We start from the raw sequence: 24,842 nt of genomic DNA on the forward strand, positions 1-24,842 counted from the left end.
TGGCAACTATGAACAGGAAAAGCAACTTAGAATAAGTGCAAACATTCAGGTACCAATAGTGTTGTAGCTTTATTGAAAGAGGCAATCAGTTATCGCGAGGACCATTCAGCTGCTGCTTATCTGTATGTTTAATAGCTGATCTCCATTCAAGAGTGAAACGAGGTGGGTATGACTGTCAACATTATTGAAATGTGTGTCACCCATAATGAGGACACTAAACACAAACTGGATAATCCTCAGTGATGTTTCAGATAGGTGGGGTTCTACCATTGATAATTTTTTTTCTCCATCAAGTACATGTGTGTTTGCATCCAGATGATCCAAAAGCTCCTTCAGAGGCTCTCAGTATCAGGCCAGAAGAGCCACAGATGCATCAGTTCCATCCGTGGTTGCAGTGAGGGTGTCTTCAGTGGAATATGGATCCATCGGTGGCTTCAAGCACTTTTGGAAAGGCAGCAGTACTGAGAAATGTGTGAGATGGACAGAGTTGACTGATTTGGAGATATGTCAAACAGATGAAGACTGACACCCTTCACAATCCAGCACTTGAGACTTAATTAACGCAGATCTTTGTTGTACCGTGGCCGATTTTACCCAGATTGCATCTTTGCTGAAATGTAATCTTACAAACTCATTTGATATCACCTTGTAAGGCAGCCTGTACCTATATACACTCTACATTTAAAGTGGGTTCCTTCAGACCATCCTACATTCACAATGCTAGATGTTTTTCAATTGCTTCATACATTGAGCCTTCATTTTTAAAATGCTTTACAGGATTTTAAACATGTCTGGAAAGGGCATTTTTAAAATTTCTTACCAAGTTCTTTCAGCAAACCTAGTGCACATGGTAAAATCGAATAGACAGGAGGGCATATATCCCAAGTGTGAAAAAAATAATATGGGTTATTTCAAAATTAAAGCAGCCTTTAATGCCTGAAAGATTGCTATTAAGATAAATATGGAAAGATTTTATAAGATCCTTTTGAATGTAAAAAGACTTGAGAAATTTTTTTTAAATTTTATAAGTAACAGAATACTGCAGCTTTCTGTAAGCTACTTTTAAATTAACAAGATGTTCTGTACCTTTTTCTCATCTGTCTGCGTAACCTCCTTATGAAATCTTGTCCTCTTTTGTTACTTTATACACTCTATCAAAATCCTACAGATGCATGAATTAAAATAAAAAAATACCATGAAGGAATCCTGAAAAGTCTTCAATTTACTTCATGGTTATCAATTGGATCATAATAACAACAAACTGCATCTCCACCAAGTCATCTGGAATGGCAGTGACTCAGGGCAGCAGCTCCACCCCAGGTTATGCATTATCTTTGAATAATAAGGAATGGAGTAAAATTGATTATTTAATTTAGCTCAGCTGAGCAGGGATGGGTGTAGGTATGTGACAACTTTCTAGCTAGACAATTGAAATTAGGGACGAATTACATAAATTTGCTTTTGGGTAAGCATATAGACCTAGCAGAATTGAGAAAAATATGACACAGAAAATAAAAAATCATTTTGGTTTTCTGTCAGTTAGTACTTTTACTATTAAACCTGAAATGGTATGACTTTGTTCCTTAGTGGTGAAAAGATAGTACTTCATTCAATGAAAGCAGGAGGTGAATCTCTTGGAAATGGCAACCAAGAGAAGCATGATTACCTTACCTGTTGTACCCTCTGGAGAAGCAGGTGAAGAATCAGACTCAGGTTTATTACCAGTGATATACGTCATAAAATGTGTTATTTTGTGGATGTAGTTCTGTGTGTAATGCCGTGGTAAAGGTTTCACTGTTAGCTTAATGGTCTTTCTGTAGAAGCAGTGTTTGAGTTAAGATTAGAGATTAACAGGTGCTTCAAAATGCAAGCCTTCCAATCAGGGACAGGTTTTTTTTTCCCCTGTGTGCCTGACACCAGTGTGAACTGAGGCTTTTGTTCAGCGGGAGGTGGGGAGGGAAGACACTGAAGAGAACCGGTCGTAGCATTCAGCCTGGTGGGGACTGTGTTCGATTGGAGTGGGGTGTGAAAGTCTGCTGAGGATCAGTGAATATGACTTTTGGAATGTCGCTCCAACCTGTGCACATTTGACTGTTTAACTATATTGGGCCCTTTTTGTATTTTACTTTTTCCTTTACTAACTCTTCAGTTAACATTCATAAATATAATTCCTGTAATTGTATGCAGTGCGCTGTCTGTTATTTCTTGTAACAGGGTAGCAAATTACATAGCATTCACACAAACCGGGGTTTGGTTGGGAAAGACGGCCCAATCTCACGGATTTGGCGGGACCTGAGTGTGTATTCCCTAGACTTAAGCAGCTTAAGGAAACCGAGGTTTCATGTGCAATACATAAACATGGAGCAGCACTCCACACAAACATAAATTAATAAAACTTACTTTCAGTTTCTGCTGCCTCATTATATGACATCATCCCACCTTAGCCAAGACCCAATGACACTTAAATAATTTATTCCTCTCTATCTCATTATTCAGCCTCTTTCTATTTATAAATGTGGATAGATAAATTTAATGAAGACAAAGGCATTAGGTTGTTAGCATCTTAAAGATGGATTTGATCCAAAGGGCAAGTAGATTGTCATCTAACATAAAACACAGCAAATGTTGGAAACACTCAACAGATCAGAAGCAGCTGTGGAAAGAGAAACATGGTTAACCTGACCAACACTCAAAATGCTGGAGGAACCCAGCTCAGACAGCATCTATGGAAATAAACGAACAGTTTATTTTTCAGGCAGAGACCCTTCATCAGGACTGGAAAGGAAGGGGGAAGAAGACAGAATTTCCAGCATCTGCAGAACCTCTTGTGTTTGTAAACATAGTTAACCTCGCAGGTTGAAAGCCTTTTGTCAGAACTGGGAAAGAGACAGAACAAGTTCAAGTTAGGTTGCATGGTAAGTGGGAAGGGACGGATTAAAAAAAAAGGGAATATATCTGTTAGAGTGAGGTCAGGATTGCAGAAAGATAAGCAGTTTCCATGAGGCTGATGGCCTAATAAGTACATTAAAGAAAGTATCAACAAACTAAAGGTATTGTAGCAAATTTGTATTCAAAATTGTAGCAAATTCCCAGCAGATTAGGCAAAGTCAGTAAAAAGGGAGAAAAATTATGCTACTATTTCAGATGGATTACTTAGACCAAACGTGGTCATATCTGTTGCAAACAGGGAAAGTGAGTTATCAAAATTATTGAGTCTGAAAGACTGCAACTTGCCTAGACAGAAGATAAGGTATTGTTCCTTGAGATCACTTTTGCCTTCATTAGAATGGAGCTGTTTACACAGTGGGAGAAAGGGAGAATTAAAATGAGAGGCAAATGGAAGCTCAGGGTCTCCCTTGTGGGACAAACTTGAGAGATACACAAAACAGTCATTCAGTTTATGTTTCATTTCCCCAGTACTGTATGACGGTCCAAATCAGGAGCATCAAATGGTACTCTAGACTTAAGGAAGTTATTGGGTCCCTAGACGGCAGGGAGGCGAGGACAGACATTGCTGAATGGGAAAGTGCCATGAGAAAGGGTGAACACGGAAGAGGGAATTATCCCTTTGCAATGTAGAAAGGGGAAGGGAATTTGTGCCTAGTAATGAAATCTGAATGAGAATACCAGTTCTTAATTAGTTGACAGCAGAATGTGTAGCCATCAGAATCAACGAAAGACCGCACCAACTTGGGTGTTCAGCCAGTGTGCAAAAGGGCAGAGGGCACAGAGGAGTGTGGCAGGACAAAGGGATCTGGCAATACAGGTCCATTGTTCATTGAAAGTGGTTTCACAGGTAGTTAGAAAGCTTTTGGCATATTGCCCTTCATAAATTAAAAAGTATTGAGTTTTAAGTTTTGTTGAAGTTGTATTAAGACATTAGTAAGGCCGAATTTGGAGTATTGTGTGCAGTTTTGATCACCTACCTACAGGAAAGTTGTAAATAAGGTTGAAAGAGCACAGAGAAATTTTACAAGAATGTTGCTGGGTCTGGAAGACCTGAGTTATAAGGAAAGATTAGGACATTATTCTTTGGAACATGAAAGATTGAGAGAGTTGATAGAGGTATACAAAATTACGAGGGGTATAGACAGGGTAAATGCAAGCAGACTTTTTCCACTGAGATGAGGTCACTAGAGGTCATGGGTTAAGAGTGAAAGGTGCAAAGTTTAAGGAGAAACTTCTTCACTCAAGAAAGTCATGAGTGTCAAATGAGCTGCCACCACAAGTGGTGGATGCAAGCTCAATTTCAATGTTTAAAAGAAGTTTGGATAGGTACATTGACAGGAGTACGCACACACTAGATGGGTGAAGGGCCTGTATCGGTGCTGTAATTTACTATGACTGACTAAAAGACAACTAACCATGCAAATACAAAAATACATAATAAATAAATAAGCAACATGAGATGAAGAGCCCCTGAAAGTGAGTCCATTAGTTGTGGGAACATTTCAATCATGGGGCAAGTGAAGTTATCCCCTTTGGTTCAACAGCCTGATTGTTGAGTAGTAACTGTTCCTGAAGCTGTTGGGCTGAGCCCTGAGACCCCCGTACCTTCTTCCTAATGGCAGCAGCAAGAAGAGAGCATGTCCTGGGCAGTGGAGGTCCCTGATGATGATTGCTACTTTCCTGTGACAGCATCTCATATTGATGTGCTCAATGGTGGGGAAGACTTTACCGGGTGATGACTGGGCTGTATCCACTACTTTTTGGAGGATTTTCCATTAAAGAGCATTGTTGCTTTCATACCAGGCTCTGATGCAGCCAATCGATATACTCTCCTCTGCACATCTCGAGAAGTTCATCAAAAGTTTTAGCCAAATCTTTGCAAATTCCTAAGGAAGTAGAAGCGCTGCAGTGCTTTCTTTGTCTGCTCTTTCCACCTGTGATCCTCCATTGAGGACTGGCTTATGAATCTCTAGTTTCTTTCTCCTGAAGTTAACCATCAGCACCTAGGTCTTGCTGACATTGAGTAAGAATGTAGTGGCATCGCTACTGCCTCAGTGTTGACCTGGGATGCTGGATATGTCGAGCTTGCATGGACTTTTATGACCTTGTGGCCTTCTGGATGCTTTACACTTCCCAAAGAAGTGCAGGTAGAAAACAAGCCACTGCAAATTGCAGGTGAGTGGTGCAAGCTGAGAATGAAATAAGGACCGAGCATCCCTGGTCGATTAGTGGACGTGGGGAGAAGGAAACAAACTAAGAAAGGACGGTTGGCCCTGACTCAGCGGACCGAGCACATATGGATTCCGTGCTGCATCTCCCTCGGGTCCAAGCCAAGCGGCTTGTTTCGCCTCTATTGAATAAAACACGTGCTGTCTGGCCCGCTGTGCGGTAACAGCGTTGCCTGCCTTGCTCCGGTTCGCAAGCCGCTCCGAGGCGGCCAAGTGGGGGAAGGGAAGGGGAGCCAGGAAAGAAAAACGCGCGAGGGGCCGCCTCGCGCGCCAAGCTCCGTGACGTCAGAGCCTCGGCGCGAGCAGCATGCCTCCTTACCAGAATACACCAAAAGTCGGGAGGGAGGGCCGCGAGCGAGAATATAGTAGGCTTCAAAAATTCAAAGCTCGATGAAATCGGTCTTCCAGAGCTCTGGTCGCCAAAGCGACGACGTTGTGCTGGAAAAGCTTTTTTTTAAAAAAAATAGGAAGCCGCACTCTTTTATTGCTATGGTAGACATCCGCCGGTTCGGCACTACTTTCGGACGCCGCACTCCCCGGGAATGAGTTAAGGGGAGCGGCCGCCATTTTGTTGTGATCTTGGAGCGTGGAGGTCGGCAGTTTGAACCGACACGTTGTGGCCGAAAGATTAATTAGTCAGCCCATTTTCTTTTACTCTGCGATTTACACGTAATTGTTTTAAAATCTGCAACCTGTTTGCGCTGCCGGAGTCGCGTGAACACCTCGCGTCTATTTTTTTTCGCACCTAGCTTAAGCCACACCAACCGTCGGGCTGGAGGGGAACGGAATGCAGAACCACAGCGGTGTGATCCGTGGGCCGGCAGGCAACAACGACTGTCGAATATACGTGGGCAACCTGCCGCCGGACATCCGCACCAAGGACATCGAGGACGTCTTCTATAAGTACGGCAGCATCAGGGACATTGACCTGAAAAATCGCCGCGGCGGCCCGCCCTTCGCTTTCGTCGAGTTCGAGGACCCGAGGTAGGGCCGCGTGGGCAAATGTGGCTTCCTCTTCCGTCGCCCTCTCCCTCTCCCGCTCCACACACACCACCATTCCCCGGCTCCGGCGCTACTCCACCCCAGCCGCGGGTCTTCCTGGCCCGCAGCCATCCAGCGTGACCCGCGGCATCGACTCGGCGGGGCGACCCTTGTAGTTTCTACGGACGTGTCGGGAATTACATTCCTTGCTCTCCTCGACTTTGCTTTCGGGGTGGGGGGTTGTGATCAGTGCAGTTGCAAACTCTCCAGGGGCTGGTGCGATCTACTTGCATCTTCGGTTATCGTAGGGTGGAAACGCCACGGGGCTTGTTTAACTTACAACTTTTCGGGGGTAGAGAGGTATTGGTCCCGTTGCAGTTGGATTTCTTGACCGCTGTGGGGGCAGGTAACGGGAATCAGTTTGTAACCACAATAATGCAGAAAGTGCTTTTCTGTGATTCCCGGGGCTGGGGGAGGGTTCAGTGCCTTTGTATGGAATCGTTCTCTTCAGTAGGGGTATAATCATTCATCCTGCCGGTTTAACTCCCGGAGGAATTGCATTTGGTGCAGCTTTGTATCTTTCTAAGCAGTGGAGGCGTCCTTTAAGAGGGAGACCCGCTTGATAAAATGCTAATGGTGCTACCCGTTGGGTTGGTGTTTCTGAGATGTATTTAGGATCTAATGTGGAAAATGAATGGTTTCCACGGTGAGGTATAGGCCGGCGAGGCTGTTTTTAATCCACGGTACGCCGCACACGCAAAGTAACCCGCTCGTTCAGAGGATTTTTTTATTTTAAATTTAACCTATTGGTTGTCTGTTAAAGTCTGAACGCCATTTTGCTGGAGGAGAAAGCGCGCCACGCAGCCCTTTTGTTTAGCGAGGATTTGCTGCAGAGCTAAGTGAGCGGGAGAAGACTGCATGCTTTGGGGACAGACGCAAGATCCAGTGGAATTTACAGGAAAAACACGGGATTCAGTAGCGTGTTGTTGGCTGATCATGGATTGATCCGAGGCATGTTGTAGACCACATGGATATGGTTCTCCAAAATAAGTGTTCAGAGCGATGGGAATTTACCATGATAATATTTTGGCAGTGTATCTCTTTTATTAAATATGGCCCATCATCACAATGCTTGTTCGTTGTCAATTTCCGAGAGAATTTCAGCATTTCGCTGTACTTTCAGAGATGCCGAAGATGCTGTATATGGTCGCGATGGTTACGATTACGATGGCTACCGTCTGCGTGTTGAATTTCCACGGAGTGGGAGAGGGACTGGAAGAGGAGGTGGTGGTGGTGGAGGTGGCCAAACACCAAGGGGAAGATACGGACCCCCCTCTAGGCGTTCAGAGTACAGAGTGGTGGTTTCAGGTGAGATTAAGACCTCAGTAATATTTTCATGGTTTTGTTTTTGAATATCAGCTATTAAATTATTGCAAATTAATTCTTTTTCCAGGACTTCCTCCCAGTGGTAGTTGGCAGGATTTGAAAGATCACATGCGGGAAGCAGGTGATGTATGTTACGCTGATGTTTTTCGTGATGGGACTGGTGTCGTGGAGTTTGTTCGCAAAGAAGATATGACCTATGCAGTACGAAAGCTGGATAACACAAAATTCCGATCACATGAGGTATGTTACCTAATTCTGAAAGGCTTAAAGATGATCACTAACAGCCATAACTTAACTGTTCATTTGGAGCTTCAGGTAAGGCAAAGGAACAACAAGGAATGGCTCAAGAAAATGGGTTTCTGTTTATGGCTAATACAACTATCTTACATTTACTGTGCTGATTGGCCCTTTACATTTTGTAGAGTCTAATGTGCTGGTTTTTATAATTAAACCTTTTTTTTTGTCTTAATGAAAAGTTAACAGATTACATCATTCTTGTTAACATGCCTTAAGTTGAAAAGCAAACTATTTTGGTTGAAAGACACCATTGAATGGTATAAGGACATAACTCTTTGTCTGAAGAAATAAACATAGTACTAGCCTTATTCAGTGGCTTTTGTGGATTACATTTGAAAGTAGTGAACATTTTTCTTCACATATTCAATAGGGAGAAACAGCATATATCCGTGTGAAAGTTGATGGTCCAAGAAGTCCAAGCTATGGAAGATCTCGTTCACGTAGCCGCAGTCGAACCAGAAGCCGTAGCCGAAGTCGCAGCAGAAGCCGTAGTTACTCTCCCAGACGAAGCAGAGGATCTCCCCGCTACTCACCCCGTCATAGCAGATCGCGTTCTCGTAGCTAGATTGTAAATCCATTGCTGGAATTTCTTGTAGAACATCACCACTCTTTTCCTTAAATAGAATGGATTCTTTATTTTTAAATCCACGTTAACTTGTTTTATTCAAGTTTAGTACACACTTTAAACTGATACCACATAAAGAGGGTTGAGTCTCTTTTGTTAACATTCCCTCGTCGTTACTGAAATCTGATAATTGTATAGATAGAATAGGGTTGGAGTTTGGGAAGATTTCAAAATGGTGTCAACATGACATGAATTAACAGTAAACTGTTGCGGTAATTTGTTAATGTTTATACTTCATTTGAATTGAATAGATTCTAATGTAAGAATTGTAGGAGGCAATGTAGGTAGGGCTGTTGTGAAACATGTTTGTGAAAACCTTGTACCTTATCTTACCTTTTCATGTATCTTCCTATAGACATATCTCAACTGAGGATGGATTAAGCATTCTTTGGATTAAAGGATTGTGGAGCTCATTTCAGTCATATTAGGAATGTCAAATCGTGTCTAATTGGAGGAGGAGGAGGAATCTGATCATTTATGGAGGCAATGGTATGACTCCAAGTGCTATTGTCACAATTAAACTTGGCAGTATTGAAGTTGTGCTTCTCTTTTGTACAAAAGTTGTATAATCCATAAACTATGGTGTTACTGTGTTGCATTACAAAGTTCTGTGCAGCATCAATACTGCTGAGCTTGCATGTTCTGTGTGACTAGTCTGGCATTGGTTTTCACCATTTTGAGCAGAAATCCCATTAAATAAAACTTTACAAACTTCTAAAGGAAATAAAAGTAAAATGGCTGACTCTCAGCAGTTTTGGTTACCTGGATTGAAAATACATCAATTTAATTTGTAATACAGTTAAGTGGTGAATTACATGTATAGTCCGACTCAATTACTAGATTTCACTGGGTAACTAGAAATGAAGGTGTTGATGAAAGTAAATACTGCACCAGTAAATTTTGTTCTAACTGAAGTACATGTAGTAGATGCTATCAGGGCTTGAATTGAAATCCACTAGTCCAACATCATGTCCTTTGTTTCATTTGCATTCTAAGAAAATAGCAGTATCTATAGACATACTTTAATGTAGCTAAGTGTAATACTTGTATCATGTGCCCATTCATGGGTTACCATGATGTTGGGTTAGTGAATACTTAACTACAGAAGTAAGCTGTCATTTTTAATGGTATTGTGAAATAAAAATTCTTGTTAAAATATGTAACAGCTTTCACATTGTAGGGATGTGATGCAGTTTGTGCTGTTCATCTGTCAAAGCATCTGTATATATTGACAAGATGACGGCTATGACTGTCCCATCCCATATAAACCTTGTTGTTTGTTGTATCTAACGTTTGCCTCCTTTTTTGGTTTTGCTGGTTATTAAAGGTTTGGATTGGAGAGGGCTCATTGGATCCCAATCCTTGGAGCTGGATCTTTGGATTCAATTCATTGTGAGGATAGGATAGGGAGGATCATAACATGGATTCATGGAGCGGGATCATATTACCAGGAGCTGTAGGAGTGGATTCCTGCCCCAAACAAACCGTGTATTTGTGGATTTTTTTTTGTTTCCTGTTTTTGTTTTTCCCCTCATACCAAGAATTGGCTATTCGAAAAGCCCTTCCCTTTTATTTTTATCAGTTGGATTCCAAAGGATGCCCCGTGGGATTGGCAATTTTTTTTCTTTTGCCTTTTATCGTAAATGGAGTGAACCCAGGACCAGGAGAGGTACGCTGGAGCAATCTCCTTGGATGGATTCAACGTTCAGGATTTGGTAACAATTTAACAAGGGTGATATCTAACTTTTTTGTATCTTATTATGGGGTGTTTGTTAAAGTTATGATTTGGCTATGCATTCTAAATTTAAGGGAATAGACAAAACTGATTTATTTTTGGCCCAAAAGAATAATGTCTCAGACTTTAATGTTTAACATCCATTTTGATAATAAATTACTTTTTAATTGTATGCTTGGATTGATTATTTTGTGGACAGATGTTTGGCTTCCATTTTATGTAATTTGTCAGGTAATCCCAAAACTGTTCACACCAAAATGCTGTAAATACTATACATTTTATATATATTCCCATTCATAACAAATTTTATTATCACATTGCAAATTCGTATTCTCAAATTTGGTTAATTGACGAGGGTGTATTGTATTAGTATTAAGTTTATTGTGCTGGAACCTGCCAGTAGCTTCCAGTTTTAATTCTTTTGTCTGCATCATAACTGAAATGGAACAATTAACAGGTAATTAAGTTAGTCTACAATAGTGTGTATTTCCACTACTAAATTGTTAACCTTTTTCAGAGTAATCACTTTACAGCTCAAGTATATTAGAATGTAATAATGGATTTTCCTAGTTTGTCTATCAAAAAAACTTGCCACGTGGATGGTGATTTCTAAAAATAAAGATGGGGATGATCATTTTTGGGTTAATTTTCATTTGCTGCAGAAAAATTGCTACTTTTGTTAACAAAGGGATGGAAAAGTAGAATGTGATGTGTTGCCATTAGTTGTCCCTAAAGCACTTAGTTAAAGTGCAGTAGAGACATCTTGTGGTTAGCATCATTTGTGTACATTGTATGCTCTCTCCTTGACATTAGATAGCACGACCGAGATTAAGTGTAATAGCAGAACACAGTGAGCAAAGAATGTTGTGAATTTTAATAAAGGATCAACAAAGCTGTTGCTGTTTTTTTTAATTTTGCCTTTCATTGCAATAATTATTGACCTCCATTTATACACTACCTGTGTTAAATTTTACAAATGGCACTTTCCCTCTGTAGAAAGGTCATCGTTGTCCCTTTCATCTTCAGTTATATTCATTGCTTTTGAAATAGAAATTATTGCCCCCAAGATATGTATTTTAACAAAACATTCAGTTGAGCTACATGAGCCACTTGCTCTAAATTTTTACCCTTTTTGTAATTCAACACCCTTGAGTTCAGATGTATGCTTGGTTGTGTTTCCGTTGCTGTCTTTAACTATATTGGATGATGTGTGGTCGTTCAGACTTGATTGTTTCATGCCTATTTCGATGCCAAATTTCCATCAAGGATGAAATTTTCATGGCAGGGTAGTAAACCAACCTTGCATTTGCTTGCGAATCATTTGTTACCAATGGTTAGTTTCATATTAAGGCACATACATTTTAATTCGAGATGCATCAGGAATTTAAATATTTAGGCTTTCCCTAGTGCTCAAACAAAATTAGTGTGCTCATTCTGGTAGCAGTTAAGACAGTGTCATTGACATAATTAAATAAATCCTTATTGAATTTCTTGAGTTGGTTTACGTATTTCACAAACATAAGAAACTAGCTCTCTCTCGGGTGATTCCCAACATTTACTGTCCTCTTGTGTTATGCCCATTTGTGATCTGAGGCAGCAGTTATCAATTGCTTGAAATCTATGTTGGAATTAAAACATAAGTTTTGACATGCACTTTTCCTTGGTTTGGCAGTTGAGATGTTTTCCAGACCATTCTGTACATGTTCTTGGTGCTATCTTAGAAACCCTGTGTAGTTTCTGCTATCCAGGAAGTATTGTTTTGGTCTTTGGGGTGGGGGAGGGCCATTTAGAGATTGACTTGTATCTATTTTTGTCACAATTTCGTTATGTCTATTCTGAACTTGGCCCCTTTGAAAGTTTGAGGCATTGTTTCCTAAATTACAGAATTGACCAACCAGAGAGAAAATTTTCAAGTTGGATTGCTATTCCATTTGTGTAGTATTCCTAATGTTGTATCCACCTCTTCTCACATCTACTAAAAAAAAATTGTCTCTAGGATGTATACCTGGCATCTAATCTTACAGGCATCCATATAATTAAGATGATCTATGTCCAAGATATGTTTTTGCTTGTATCACTGATCCTTCAAACCACCTCAAGCATGTTCAATAGTAGTGTTAACACAGTTAAATCTGAAGGACTTCATTTGATTGGACTAGAAATGGCGAGAAAAATGCCTCCAATGCAAAACATTAAGGCTAAATTCTGTCCAATGTAACTAATGTCTGCAGTCAAAAAGGAAATTCTTTGCTTGGGGGATTACTTCCAATGACAGTAGTTCAGCTCTGGAACCAGATATTAAAGTCCTTTTGTATTCAAAATTGATTTTCTGAGTTTAGTTTGAGAGATTGAACCTAAACTTAAAGGAAGGCGGAGCTTTATTTTGTTATTTTATTGACCACAAGGCTTCAAAGTATGAATGCTTTGGGGGGGGGGGCAGAGGCAGTGCAAGTGGTTCAACTAGTTACTAGATAAGGCGATGATCTCAGTGAATGGTTGCAAATAGATATATAAGATTGCTGCCTTTGAATTATAGTTTAGTTACTCAGTATAAATGTTTATTGTGGTTTTACTCTTTTGGGACTTTTTTTTGCAGGTGTCATGGATGGATATGACCATGTGCTCCATGTAGTTGATGCTTGGTGACGTTAACTGACGGATTAACAATTGTGACGCAATTACTGGGAATTTTGATAACACCATTTGGTTGCCAGGAAATTGAATCACATCTAGAAGGATAACTAGTAGTGAGGTAGATTAAACAGCACAGATAATGAACATTTGAAAACATTGCCTGAACTGAGATCAGTGCAAAATTTATTTATATTACTCCTTTAAAAAGTTTTGAGACTTTGAATTGGCAAGTAGCTCTTAACAATTGCAGAAGTCTAATTATGTGGGTGTTGCATCATGGCATTGACAAAAATATTTTGGGAGAATTAAGTCTTTCAAAGCATGAAGCAGAAGACTTCAATCACAAGTACCTTTTCCTCTGTTGACTAATTCATTGCTCCTTTAAAAAAAATCACCTCTATAAGAGGTAACAAATTTTAACTTAGAGTTTTTGGTGTTGCACGTTTGAAAACTTGTAAGTGCCCATTGAATAGGTTTTAGTTTCAGGATTTTTGAATATTACTAGAACATCTACAGGGAGAAATTCAGAAGCAATCAAATGTCCTAGAAACATTGATATTTTGAATTTGCTAAAACAATATTCACAAGTAGATACAAATCTCACATACATTCTCAAGCAAAAAGTTCAACTTCAATGTCCATTGTTCCCTGTGAATTTTTTAAGTAGTTCAATGAGTTTAATTGTCAGTATTGCTGCTGAAGCAAACTATGTTTGCTGGGTTTCTATAGGCACAAATACATTGCCTTATGAATCTGCAGAGGGAGAAAGAAAGTGATATTTTTAGAGGTCATGCACTTTAAAAACACTCGACATGTTCTATAGTAATATAAAGGTGTTTACAAAAAAGTTACACATCACAAATCCCCTGAATAAATAATTACTGGAGTTAAACTAATTTGGAGCAATGCTTTCACCAGCTGAACCTTGTTTGTGTGATTAATAATGCTGTGGTCATTTGAAAGTATTTTGTGACTAATTTTTGCTCTTCCATCACTTAGACTCACTCCTATTCCATCTAACCTAATTCAAAAGAAACTCCAAGAGATAGAATCTACGTAGTTCCTACCTTAGATCAATATTATAGAGTACTGGATCTGTGTGCCTTTAAGCAGTGATGCTGGAAAAGTGCATTTTTCATTGATTTTTTTTACCTAATGAACAATTGTCTGAGACTTGACTACCAGTGGAGTATGCAAATGTGCATGTTACATCTAAAACCAGCTAGTAAAGTGGCAGCAACTAGCAACATGCTTGCTATGATTTGAAAGAACTACTTTTGGTGTCTAAATATAGAGCACTTAAAAACTTGGTAAATAGAACCATAGATTTGCATTAATATTTACTTTAAAGCTGCTTTGCATGCAAGAACTGTACATCCAAGCAGTTATAGTAACTTGGCACTGGTACTGTGTTTTGAAAGCAACGACATACCAAAGGGTGAAGTGGTAAGATCACACGTTTAGAGGAACTGGAAACTTGAATATTCCAAGACCACTGAAGATTGTGATGGGTAAATAAGATCATGCTGACAGCTGTAGGTCGCAGTGCTGGGTTACCACACCTGAGGGGATAGTGCTAGTGAGTGAAGTGATTTATGAGCACTAGGGGTCACAGGCAATGAAATTTTTAGAAGGGGAGCAAAAAAGAATGGAATAGAACAACCTGTGACAAGCCTGGACTTCATTGGCAAAGAGGCTGCGAACTGGAGAGCGCACTTGAGCTGACCACTAGAAGAGCCATAATTCAGTTTAGTTTTGACGAACTAATACTGTGAGTGACTTGGCATCCACATACTTTTTGGACCATATCATATGGATGCTTTATCTTGTCTGGAGAATGAAATGTTCTTTTGGATTCCTGAGAAGGAAAATGGCATTGGTCTGGAAAGCAAGTTGGGTACTTTGGCTTGTTACAGCTAACCGTCAAAAGTTGCTATGCACCTTTGATGCAGTCTGTTGTGACTACCTTTCCAGAATGTTATGAATAAATTTCTCAGGCTTCCTGAATTTATTTGTCATACACATTGAGAATGCACTAGATCCTTTCTCTAAGCTGAAAGGAGTCAAAAGTCAGCGTGTCATTGGAGTTCTATTCCACCAATTGCAATGGTGAATACTATTTCTTAACATGGGTTGTCTGACTTCATATTTTACTCAAAATATTGTGAATGCTTCACAATTGTGTCAGAATTTCAGCATTGATATTTGGATAAAATTCAGAGACGACATTATATAAGGTAGCTTCCCACAACATTGCAAGTGAACAATGTTGATTTTATTTTAAGAGCATTTTGTGACATTTCAAGAATTGGAATAATTTAGTAATACATGGGTTACCTTCAAGTATAACAGTGTTGTACTTGCATAACTAAGCTGTGGCTGGAAAAATGCCTGAATTTCACCTTTTTTATTTTTTTTTTGAAAATGGGGCACCAAACAAAATTGTGGAAGATGCAGATGCTCAAGGGATCTTAGGAAATGATAAATTAATGGCATTTTACAGAATTAGTACTGCCAACTGACAGCACTTACAGGTACTTGTCCATGTGGTTTACTGATAGTAAAAGGGGGCAATCCAGGATAATGAAACTTGATTTACATGAGTATGGTTTGTTGTATGTCACTTAGACTCTGTAAATATAAGTTGTTATAATTTACAAATGGGGTGAGGGGAAAATGAGTCTTAGTTGACTAGGTGGTTTTGGTAAAATCAAATGCACCTTCCAGGCTCTTATTTTATATTTGCTGTTAGTCTTAGGCATGAAGTTTACTCAACTTTGGGGTCTAGAGATAGATTGGCTAAATAGCTTTGTTTCTTGCATTTCGGAATGAGGCTTCTAGATAGGTGGTATTTTAATTCCTCATTCTTTTGTTCTTGGCTTACTGGAGTTTTTGAATGAAGCCCAGGATACCGTCAAAAATTTTTTTGGTTTCAACTTGTCCTTGTTTACTATCCCCTTCCGACCACCCTGTCCTGAGTTACTCATTCTTCTCCCCCCCCCACCTCTTAAAATTATAACAACTTAAAAGATTTATAAACTGAGTTTAGATGACATGCAACAAACCATACTCATGTAAAACAAGTTTCATCATCCTGGATTGCGCCCTTTCACTATCAGTAAAGCACATGGACACGTAAGATTTTTCCTGACAGTGTTTCTGACATCATTCTATTACTTTATTTTGGCTTCCAAAATTGTTAACTGGAAGTTTGGACAAAGGCTACCTGTGTTATCTGGTTCTGGGATAATGAAAAGTCCAGATTAGATTATTTTCCCTTTATTGATATAACCCATTGCATTTTACAAGTTTTGCACATCAGTTATCCATAATTTATTCCAAATGTGAAATTGTAATATTTAGACATTGATAATTATACCATTCATGAATTTGTTTCTATTTTGAGTATACAAGTTCAAAGCCAAATTCACGGCGTGCTTTCCACTGTGGAAATTTAAGCCAAAGTGCTTTTCCAGTTAAGCAATTTTGAAATTAATGCTTTGTTCAAGGATGGTACATTTGCTTATCTAACCCTAGATTTGGCTTCACATATTTTAAAAATGCCTTCCTCAAGCTTTGAGGAAAATGCTGAGTGCTTCATTGACCATTTGCAGAAGTGGGTGGAGTTTGAGATGATCTACATTATGGTAAAATAGACCATCCTACTTAAAATAATAGGAAAACATGACTTGAAGTTACATTTATTTTACACAATGGAGCAAGTATTTCAACATTGTATCTACTGTTTTCATGGTATAACAGTCTGAGCACCTGTGGAGAGGTGATTGGTGTTGACTGAGGAGGCAGCGAAGGTCTAATGTGTTTAGAAGATGATCCAAATTAAGGGAGAAAACAAGTTAAGGCAGTGTAACCATTAGCGTTGCAATGTAGAGTAGCAGTCACCGGATATCTGAAATAAACTGGGAAGGTCAAATAGATCAGAAAGTATATAGGAATGAGGTGTTAAGGTTTAAAAGAGCAAGCCAGGGATTGAAAAGCAAAATAATATGAATATATTAACCTGAAATATTGCCTCTTGCTGAACATGACGCTTTTTCTGTTTTTGTTTTAGAATTACAACATCTAAGGTGGTGTGCTTTTCTGATTGTGCGAGTTTAGTTTTTCTCTATTTGATTGCCAAGATCCACTTTGAAACCTTCACATTTCAATATACAGTTGTAACCCAGCTGTCATGTTTCTATATTTTTGTTCAGCATCAAGAGCTGCTCCAAGGAGTGCAGAGTATCTGATGCCCTGCTGAAATTCCAGGTAAATAATACCAAAACCCAGGATTGCATGGGAAGTGTGGTGGTTACTGGATGATAAAATACATTATAGTACTGCACTGATGCAGGTCTCTTGGCTAAAGGTGTTAATGCCAGTATTCTTAAGGACTTCCAACACCATCTGGATCATTTTGTCACTGCTTAAATGGTTTTCCTTGTGCAGCATTGGATAAAGAAAATTCTGCCTCACTGGAATTACTGTCATATTTGTGATTCCTGTATTAGATTCCCTACAAGCAAAAACAGTTCTTTTCAGTTACTTCAAAAGACTTCAGGAATGCAGGCATCCAGTTAATTCAGTCTTATGAGAGCTATTGTCTCTTGGTATTTAATATTTATTTTATTAATCTTTTAAAAATATGGTGGATGTAGTTGTGCAGAGTACTTGCATCGACCTGGTTCTTAATATAATTTTCAACACTGCAATTCTCACCCTGTGCAACATTCTCCTTTTGTAACATGAGTGTAATGTACTATCGCATCAACGTGCTTTGTTTAAATAAAATACAATTGAATGATATATTGTTAAAAGTGAATCAAAGTTCATAGATCTTGTATTTATGCAAATGCTATTTATTGAACTGGCCAACTGATAATCAAATTTTTTTCAAGTGCTGGAAATGCTCAGTGGTTCAGGCTGCATCTGTGGGAAGACAAATCACTGACATTTTAGGTGTAAGGAACTGGGAAGGAGAGAAAAACGTAGGTAGCATGGAATGGGGTCAGCTATCTGTAAGTGCCCAGTCTTATGGGGACAATCAGGGACCCCCACTACATAGGTCATGCTTTCTTCTTACTGTTACATCAGGAAGAAGGTACTGGAGCTTTCCTAACCCTAAAATCACCAGGTTTAGGAATAGTTTCTACTCCTCAGCCATCAGGCTCCTGAATTTCACTTGCTGTATCACCGAACTATTCCAACAAATTATGGACTCACTTTCGAGGACTCATTCTCAATATTGCTTATTTAATTAGCCTTTTTTTTTGTATTTGCACACTTGTCTGTTAGCGTGATCTTTCATTATGGTTATTTGATTTATTGCATATGTCTACAAGAAACTGCAATAATACGTTTATTTTGAACTTTGATAAGCTGTAAAGATTATGTGGTCAGTGGAAGGCGTTGGAGAGGGAGAAAAGGCAAATGTAGGAGCTACAAAATGCAGAGTAGGAAAACCTGATGGGGAAAGGAGCAGAGGCTTCGAAGGTGGATGGAAGTTGAGGGCTAGGAAAGGCAATCTCTTCTCCCCCCCCCCCCCCATCCTGTGAAGACAGCTATGGTTGAGAAGTTAAGATGCACCTTATTAGAAAGTATAATGAAGGCTGAAATACAGAGGAAAGAAATCCTTACAGGAGGCAGGTTTGAGTGAAGAGTTGTGGCAGTCAATAAGTTGCACCTGTTAGGGATAAACCAACTAGAAAAAGATGAATTGGAGGTTGGCAGTAGAACAGTGAGAATGTTCTTTCTGAGTACATAAAGGAAGGCCAATGCAGTTATTGACGCACTGTAAAAAGTTGGGAAAGTGGGCCTGAGTAAAAAGAAATGAAGAATAGCTTGGGCCCATAATTACACCTTTGATCTGGAAAATTTTATTGGCATTTCAGCAGAATTTTTGTGTTCACATGGACATATTACCTTTATCTCCTATTCCCATTGTCACTCAGGCTCTCCCCATCAGAGATATCCACCTTCCCTGCAGCCTAACAAGCTACTCTCCTTTCTAGTTCTGATGAAAGCTTTCGATCTGAAATGTTAACTGCTTTCTTCTCAGTTGTGGCTTGATGGCGAAGTTTTTATGGTTTTGATTTCCGGCATCTCCAGTTTTAAAAAAAGTTATTTCCAGCTTATCTAGTTTCTCTAAGTACAATTTCTCCATAAATTTGATTGCTATGAAGCTGGAAAGGAATTCAAATAATTTCTTTACCATGAATATACAGTATGAAGTTGATCATTTTAATTTACTTTTACCAATGTGCTCAATTTCATGCTTGTTCCAAAGAAATTGCTAATGAATTTTAGTAAAACAATGTGCAGTCACAATTGACTTGCCTGCTGGCATTTAGAGCAGCAATGAAGATCCTCCATCTCTTGGTCTTGGTGCTGTTTAGGGCTTCCATTATTGTGTTCCTCTCAGTTTTCACTGCTGTCAGCCATGTAAATCCCTGGTTGGAGACTCAGGAATATTGTTGCAGGGTGATGTAAGAAGACACTTCATTGCTGTTTCCATAAAAGATTTGTTTGACTAGTCAGGGTTGTTATCTCTGAGCCAAACCTGGAGGATTGGTGACTGCTGTTAGTCTGGCCTCTACCCTTTGACCTGTTCAAAATGGGTGACCCTATAAAGGGCCAAATCACCCCAACCAGCACAGTTCTCGGAGTCGTTGAGGTACATAAGCCTCAGAAGCGTGATATGGTTATGGTCCTATTGGAGATTATAAGTGGTTAATCATTCTTAAATGATATCTTGGCATGATATGCAGTTTTTTGCAGAAACTTTCATATGCTTTTGTGGGCTGCTACATTTGTAGTCAGAAGCTTAATCTCCAATGATGCACAATTTTAAAAGGATAGGCAGAGGAGAAGTGGGCTCTGCTGGTAAAAAAAAATATGAAATTAAAATAGGGGGTGACAAAGAATCATAAGATGTCAATTCCTTGTGGATAGAGGTAAGAAATCTCTGATGGGAGTTATTTACAGGCCTCCAAACTATGGCTGGGATGTAGTCTACAAATTAGAACAAGCATGTAAAAAAAATCAATGTTAAGTTAGTCAATATGCAGATAGATTGGGAAAATCACGTTGATGTTGGGTCTCGAGAATTTGTGGGATGCCTCCGAGCTGGCTCTTGGGAGCAACTGGTGTTTGAGCCCACTAGGGGATCAGCAATTCTGAAATAGGTGTTGTGTAGTGAGCTGGATATGATGAGGGAGCTTAAGGTAATGAAACCTTTAGGAAACAGGTCATAATATGATACAATTCATCCTGCAATTTGAGAGGGAGAAGGTAAGGTTAGATTTATCAGTATTACAGTGGAGTAAAGGGAATTATAGAGGTATCGGAGGAGCTGGTCAAAGTTGATTGGAAGAGGACACTAGCAGGTATGATGGCAGAGCAGCAATGGCTGGAATTTCTGGGAACAAAAGAAGGCACCATATAGATACATCCCACAAAAAAATAATTATTCTAAAGGGAGGATGAGTCAATCATGGCTGACAAGGGAAGTCAAAGCCAACATAAAAGCAAGAAAGGGCATATAATGGAGCAAAAAAATTTAGTGGGAAGTTACAGGATTGGGAATTTAAAAAACTGACTGACTAGAAGTAACATGGGAGGGGGAAGATGAAATATGAAGGTGAGCTAGCCAATAGAATCAAAAAATAATAGCAAAAGCTTTTTACAGATATGGAAATAATAAAAGGCAAGAGTAATTGGACCATTGGGAAAATGATGTTGGGGTGATTGTATTGGGGGACAAGGAAATGGATGAACTGAATTAAGTATTTTGCATCAGTCTCCACTGTGGAAGACTTAAGTAGTATGCAGGAAATGCAAGTGTTGGGACAGAAGTGAGTGTAATTGCTTTTATGAGGGAGATGGTGCTTGGAAAACTGAAAGGATCCAAAGGTTGATAAGTCATCTGGACCTGTTGGACTACATCCCAAGGTTCTAAAAGAGGTAGCAGAAGAGATCATGGAACCTTTACTAATGATCATTCAAGAATCAGTTGGTTCTGGGGGACTGAAGAATTGCACGTATAGCAAGCAGAATGGACAGGAGAATTGGTGGATGATGTGCCCTTGGACTTTATTTCTTTTTCTTTCTTAAATCTTTTTAAACAAAACAAATACAGAAAACCTGAGAGTACATGGACTTTCAGAAAGCCTGTGACAAAGTGTTGCACAATGAGGCTGTTATAAAATGAGAGCCCAGGGTATTACATTGGCTCATTAGCAGGCAAAAAGTGGGAATAAAGAAATCCTCGTTGGATTGGCGGCCAGTGACTCGTGCTCCAAAGGAGTCTGTAGTGGGATTGGCTTCTATTTACATTGTTCACAATTTGAAAAGTGAAATTGTTGACCTTGTGGCCAAGTTTGCTTAGTGATAGGGATCTCTTTGAAACCTATCAAATGTTGAAAGGCCAAGATAGAGTGGATGTGGAGAGGATGTTCCCTCTAAGGTACGTATCTTTTGCTGGTAGCACACAAAGGAATTTAAACTGCACAAAGGCTAATCACCAGCTATGTCATTGGCATGTTATAAGTGTATTTCACAATTTTACACAATCACATTTCCTTTTCCAGCTTCTTATGCAGATGGTGTTGACAATATGGAGTTTGAAGAAATTGATGCTAAGGGCAAGAGGCATAAAAGAACAAGTTCATTTAAAGCTCAGGAAGTCAGAAATATGCAGCTATGAGAAATATTCATTTACAATACAGAAACTGGTGTTACCTGGGTGTATTGTTGTGATGCAGAAGCTGCTGGAGAATTTGCAAGTGCGAAGAAGTGGAGTGGTATTTGGAAACTTGTGTTTTTAAAGCTTCACTTAACAAGCAAATCACACATGGACAGTGTGCAAAAGCTCCAGCGAGTGGGTAATCCTTCATTACCCACTAAAGGCCTGCTACGTATATTTTGTTGAGAGTGCAAATGAAGGAGAGCAAAAACAATGAAACCCAGAGGAGATTAAAATTCTTTTTGACAGTTATTTTATTTCTCTTAAGCAATGAACAACAAGCTGAACTTGGTAATTTATTATTCTTAGAATAGCTTCAAGTTTACTTTGGCTTAAAAATTCAGTGTGCATGTGTTGTCTCTGGGCAAAAAAAAAATTGCACAGCACAAGACTTTTTTTTGCACACTGGTCATTGCAAATTAGAGAAATCATTGGTGGGGGAGTCTCAGACCAGAGTACACAGTCTCACATCCATTTAGAACAGAGATGAGGAATTTCTTTAGCCAACAGGTGGAGAATCTGTGGAATTTGTTGCCAAACAGGGCTTTGGATTCTTGGTCACTGGGTGCACACAAGGCATGATTTATAGGTTCTTGTCAGGGCATGAAAGGTTATAGAGATAAGGAAAAGGAGAATGGGGTTGAGAGGGAAATGGATCAGCCGTGATGAAACGATGGATTCGACTCGATGGGCTGATGACCTAATTTTGCTTCTATGTCATATTGTATCGCCTAATAAACTTAGCAATTTGCTTTTAAATGTAGGGCTGCTCATTGTTATCACTACAGTCGGCTTTCTTCACAGAATAACAACTCTGTAGACAGTCAATGATTGATACTCTTCCCCATTTTAGGCTTTGAATCTTCTGCTGTACAGAGGGGCAAATTCTTTTTCCTGTGAATGTATAACTAGTCACGAAGGCTTGTTAGTGCTTTTGAAGAAGAAACTGATGAGCTAATCAATGTTTCTCGCTCCTCTCATTGGTCTGTGGAATAAATTTAGTGCATTTTAAGTTCATCAAACTTTATAACTCATTTGCAAATATTACTTGAGTACATTTAATCCTAAGGAGGAAAACACTCCTAATGCCAAAACAAAATTTCTTAAAAGTTTCTTTGACTATTTGAAGTCTCATTAACAACTGTGCAAGCAAGATGCAGCCAGAATAATCAGTGAAGATAGTTGTCCAACCATTATATAGGCATCTTAAGTTTTATTGGTAAAAGTGACAGATTGTAATCCCATTTAAGGGGTAAACAATTCTGAATGAAATACAGAATAGTGGGTTGGGAGGGGTGGGCATAGAACATGAAACTGTGTCCTGTAGCAATATTTAAAATTGTGAGAGCTATAAATTAAGGTCCATAGCTAGTGGGTATTGATTTAGGGTAAGAGGGGAAAGATTTAAAATGGATCTGACAGGGCAGCTTTTTCATGCAGAATGTGTTCAGAAATGAAGCAAGTTCTAAGGGGAAGTGGTTAAGGCAATAGTATTGATGAAGAAACACTTGGATAGGTACATGAAGGGTGTGGCTTGGAGGAATATGGCCAAACACAGGAAATTGGTACTAGCTGAGGTGGGCACCTTAGCACGGACTTGCTGTTTTTTTTTATAACTCAAATTATAGTTGCTTTATGATGTAAATTTCTATAACATTTTGAGGCCTAGTTTTGCAGCAATTTCTGCATGCTGTGTTTTGCCCCCTTCAGGATGGAAATTTTGCATTTGATATCTGGCTTTTCTGATTATTTTAGAAAGCACAATATTTTAATTGTTTTATTTTCTCTCAGTGGCTAGGTTATTATACAGTGTGATTCTACTTTGTGTGATCAAACCTAGAAATTTGATCCCACAGACATAATTCTTAAATTGCTTATTTTTTAAAAATAATTACAGTATATGTATGCCCTACAATGCTGATTTATGTAGGCAATTTATTTTTATACCACTGCAAATAGATTGTGCTGGTTAGAATATAAATGTGATTCAAATTGGCTACTAATCTGAGCCAATTAATTATTTTTTAGTTTCAGAAGGGGAAGTGAATGAAATTTTTAAAACTCCCATTGTATGAAATACATTTCATATTTTCCAATATAGTCTTGTATGTCAAGAACGCATAGATTTCTAGACTGCAATTAAAGACAACAATCTATTGCTGTTAATAGCCACATTTTGTCCCTGCTTGTTCCATCATTGGATGTGACCCTATTGATTTGTAATAGATTACATAGTCCTAATTTACCTGAATTTGAGAACTGTCTGAATCAGTTTTAGAGCCCACTCTGAATTACAGACAGACAGTCATACTTTATTGATCCCGAGGGAAATTGGCAGAAAAGGTACCTGGTAAAGCCAATTTTCTCACCTAAAGCATATTGTACCAGATGGGTTTCTAAAGCCTTTTAGATAGTGCCTCATAGTAGAACATTTTACCTTCTGGAAATTTGTCACTTTCACTCCAGTATTCCTTACAACTATGTGACAATTTGCAACAGATACTGTTCTTGAGAAGAAAAACTGGTGAATTAATAGTTGTAAAAACCTTAATATAAGTTAGCTGATCATCTACCACTGATGTAATGATTATGATGTAATTGTAAAAATAAGTCAAGTTGCTCAGTATTTAGAACAGCATTTTCTGTCTGTTGCCCGTGCCTATGAAAGAATCTTGATCCTTGTGTTTATTGTAGAATATATAAATGTCTTTATTCCACTGTCACTTTTAAAGTACAATCCAGTGAGTAACACTTCCAGGATTTTTGTTTTCCAGATCTAAGATTGTGATTAAAAAGACTTGTGTAGGCAGGTTACAGATTCCACAATTATGACTAATCAGAAGTTTATAGTTGAAAGATCCTAGAATAATGGAAGAATATTTTTGTACACTGGATGAAAAAAAATCTCAACCTTGTATATTTGAAATTAGCTTTAGAAAAAATGTTGCTCTTACAATTCAACCTTTTTCATTATTTGCTTTCTTAAAGTTGAACGGAATCATTCATAATTAGAAACACAGTATTGTGTATATATTCTGTTCGTGGCCTAAGGTAGGAGTCAATTTTAGAAAACCTAGCAGATCTATTTTTCAACATAGTCCCCTCCTACATTTGCACACCTAGTCCAGCAGTCATGGAGCATACAGATCCCTTCTTTGTAGAAGTTGACATCTTGGATCTCCAGAAGTGGTCCACAGCAGAGGTGATTGATAAGTTTGTGCCCTAAGGTAGAAGGAGAAGTGTTATACAGCTCTCGTTACATGC

The 24,842-nt window shown here is 38.9% G+C and overlaps 1 protein-coding gene across 1 annotated transcript; it reads left to right on the forward strand.

The window, feature by feature from the left end:
* The first annotated feature begins 5,710 nt into the window (after window positions 1-5,710).
* srsf1b (serine and arginine rich splicing factor 1b) lies at window positions 5,711-11,111 on the forward strand. The gene is made up of 4 exons (XM_059973386.1): window positions 5,711-6,161; window positions 7,342-7,526; window positions 7,612-7,784; window positions 8,212-11,111. The coding sequence occupies exons 1-4, from the start codon at window positions 5,965-5,967 to the stop codon at window positions 8,404-8,406; spliced, it is 750 nt and encodes a 249-aa protein (XP_059829369.1). The 5' UTR covers window positions 5,711-5,964; the 3' UTR covers window positions 8,407-11,111.
* The last annotated feature ends 13,731 nt before the right edge of the window (window positions 11,112-24,842 follow it).

This window comes from Hypanus sabinus, chromosome 6 (assembly GCF_030144855.1).
Source record: "Hypanus sabinus isolate sHypSab1 chromosome 6, sHypSab1.hap1, whole genome shotgun sequence".
In the NCBI taxonomy this organism is placed as follows: domain Eukaryota; kingdom Metazoa; phylum Chordata; class Chondrichthyes; order Myliobatiformes; family Dasyatidae; genus Hypanus; species Hypanus sabinus.

Excerpts from the sequence above, each read along its gene's own strand:
- srsf1b (XM_059973386.1), top strand. The coding sequence starts at position 5,965 with ATGCAGAACCACAGCGGTGTGATCCGTGGGCCGGCAGGCAACAACGAC. Across the intron at positions 6,162-7,341 it reads GTCGAGTTCGAGGACCCGAG|AGATGCCGAAGATGCTGTAT; the intron begins GTAGGGCCGCGT and ends CTGTACTTTCAG. Across the intron at positions 7,527-7,611 it reads GTACAGAGTGGTGGTTTCAG|GACTTCCTCCCAGTGGTAGT; the intron begins GTGAGATTAAGA and ends TTCTTTTTCCAG.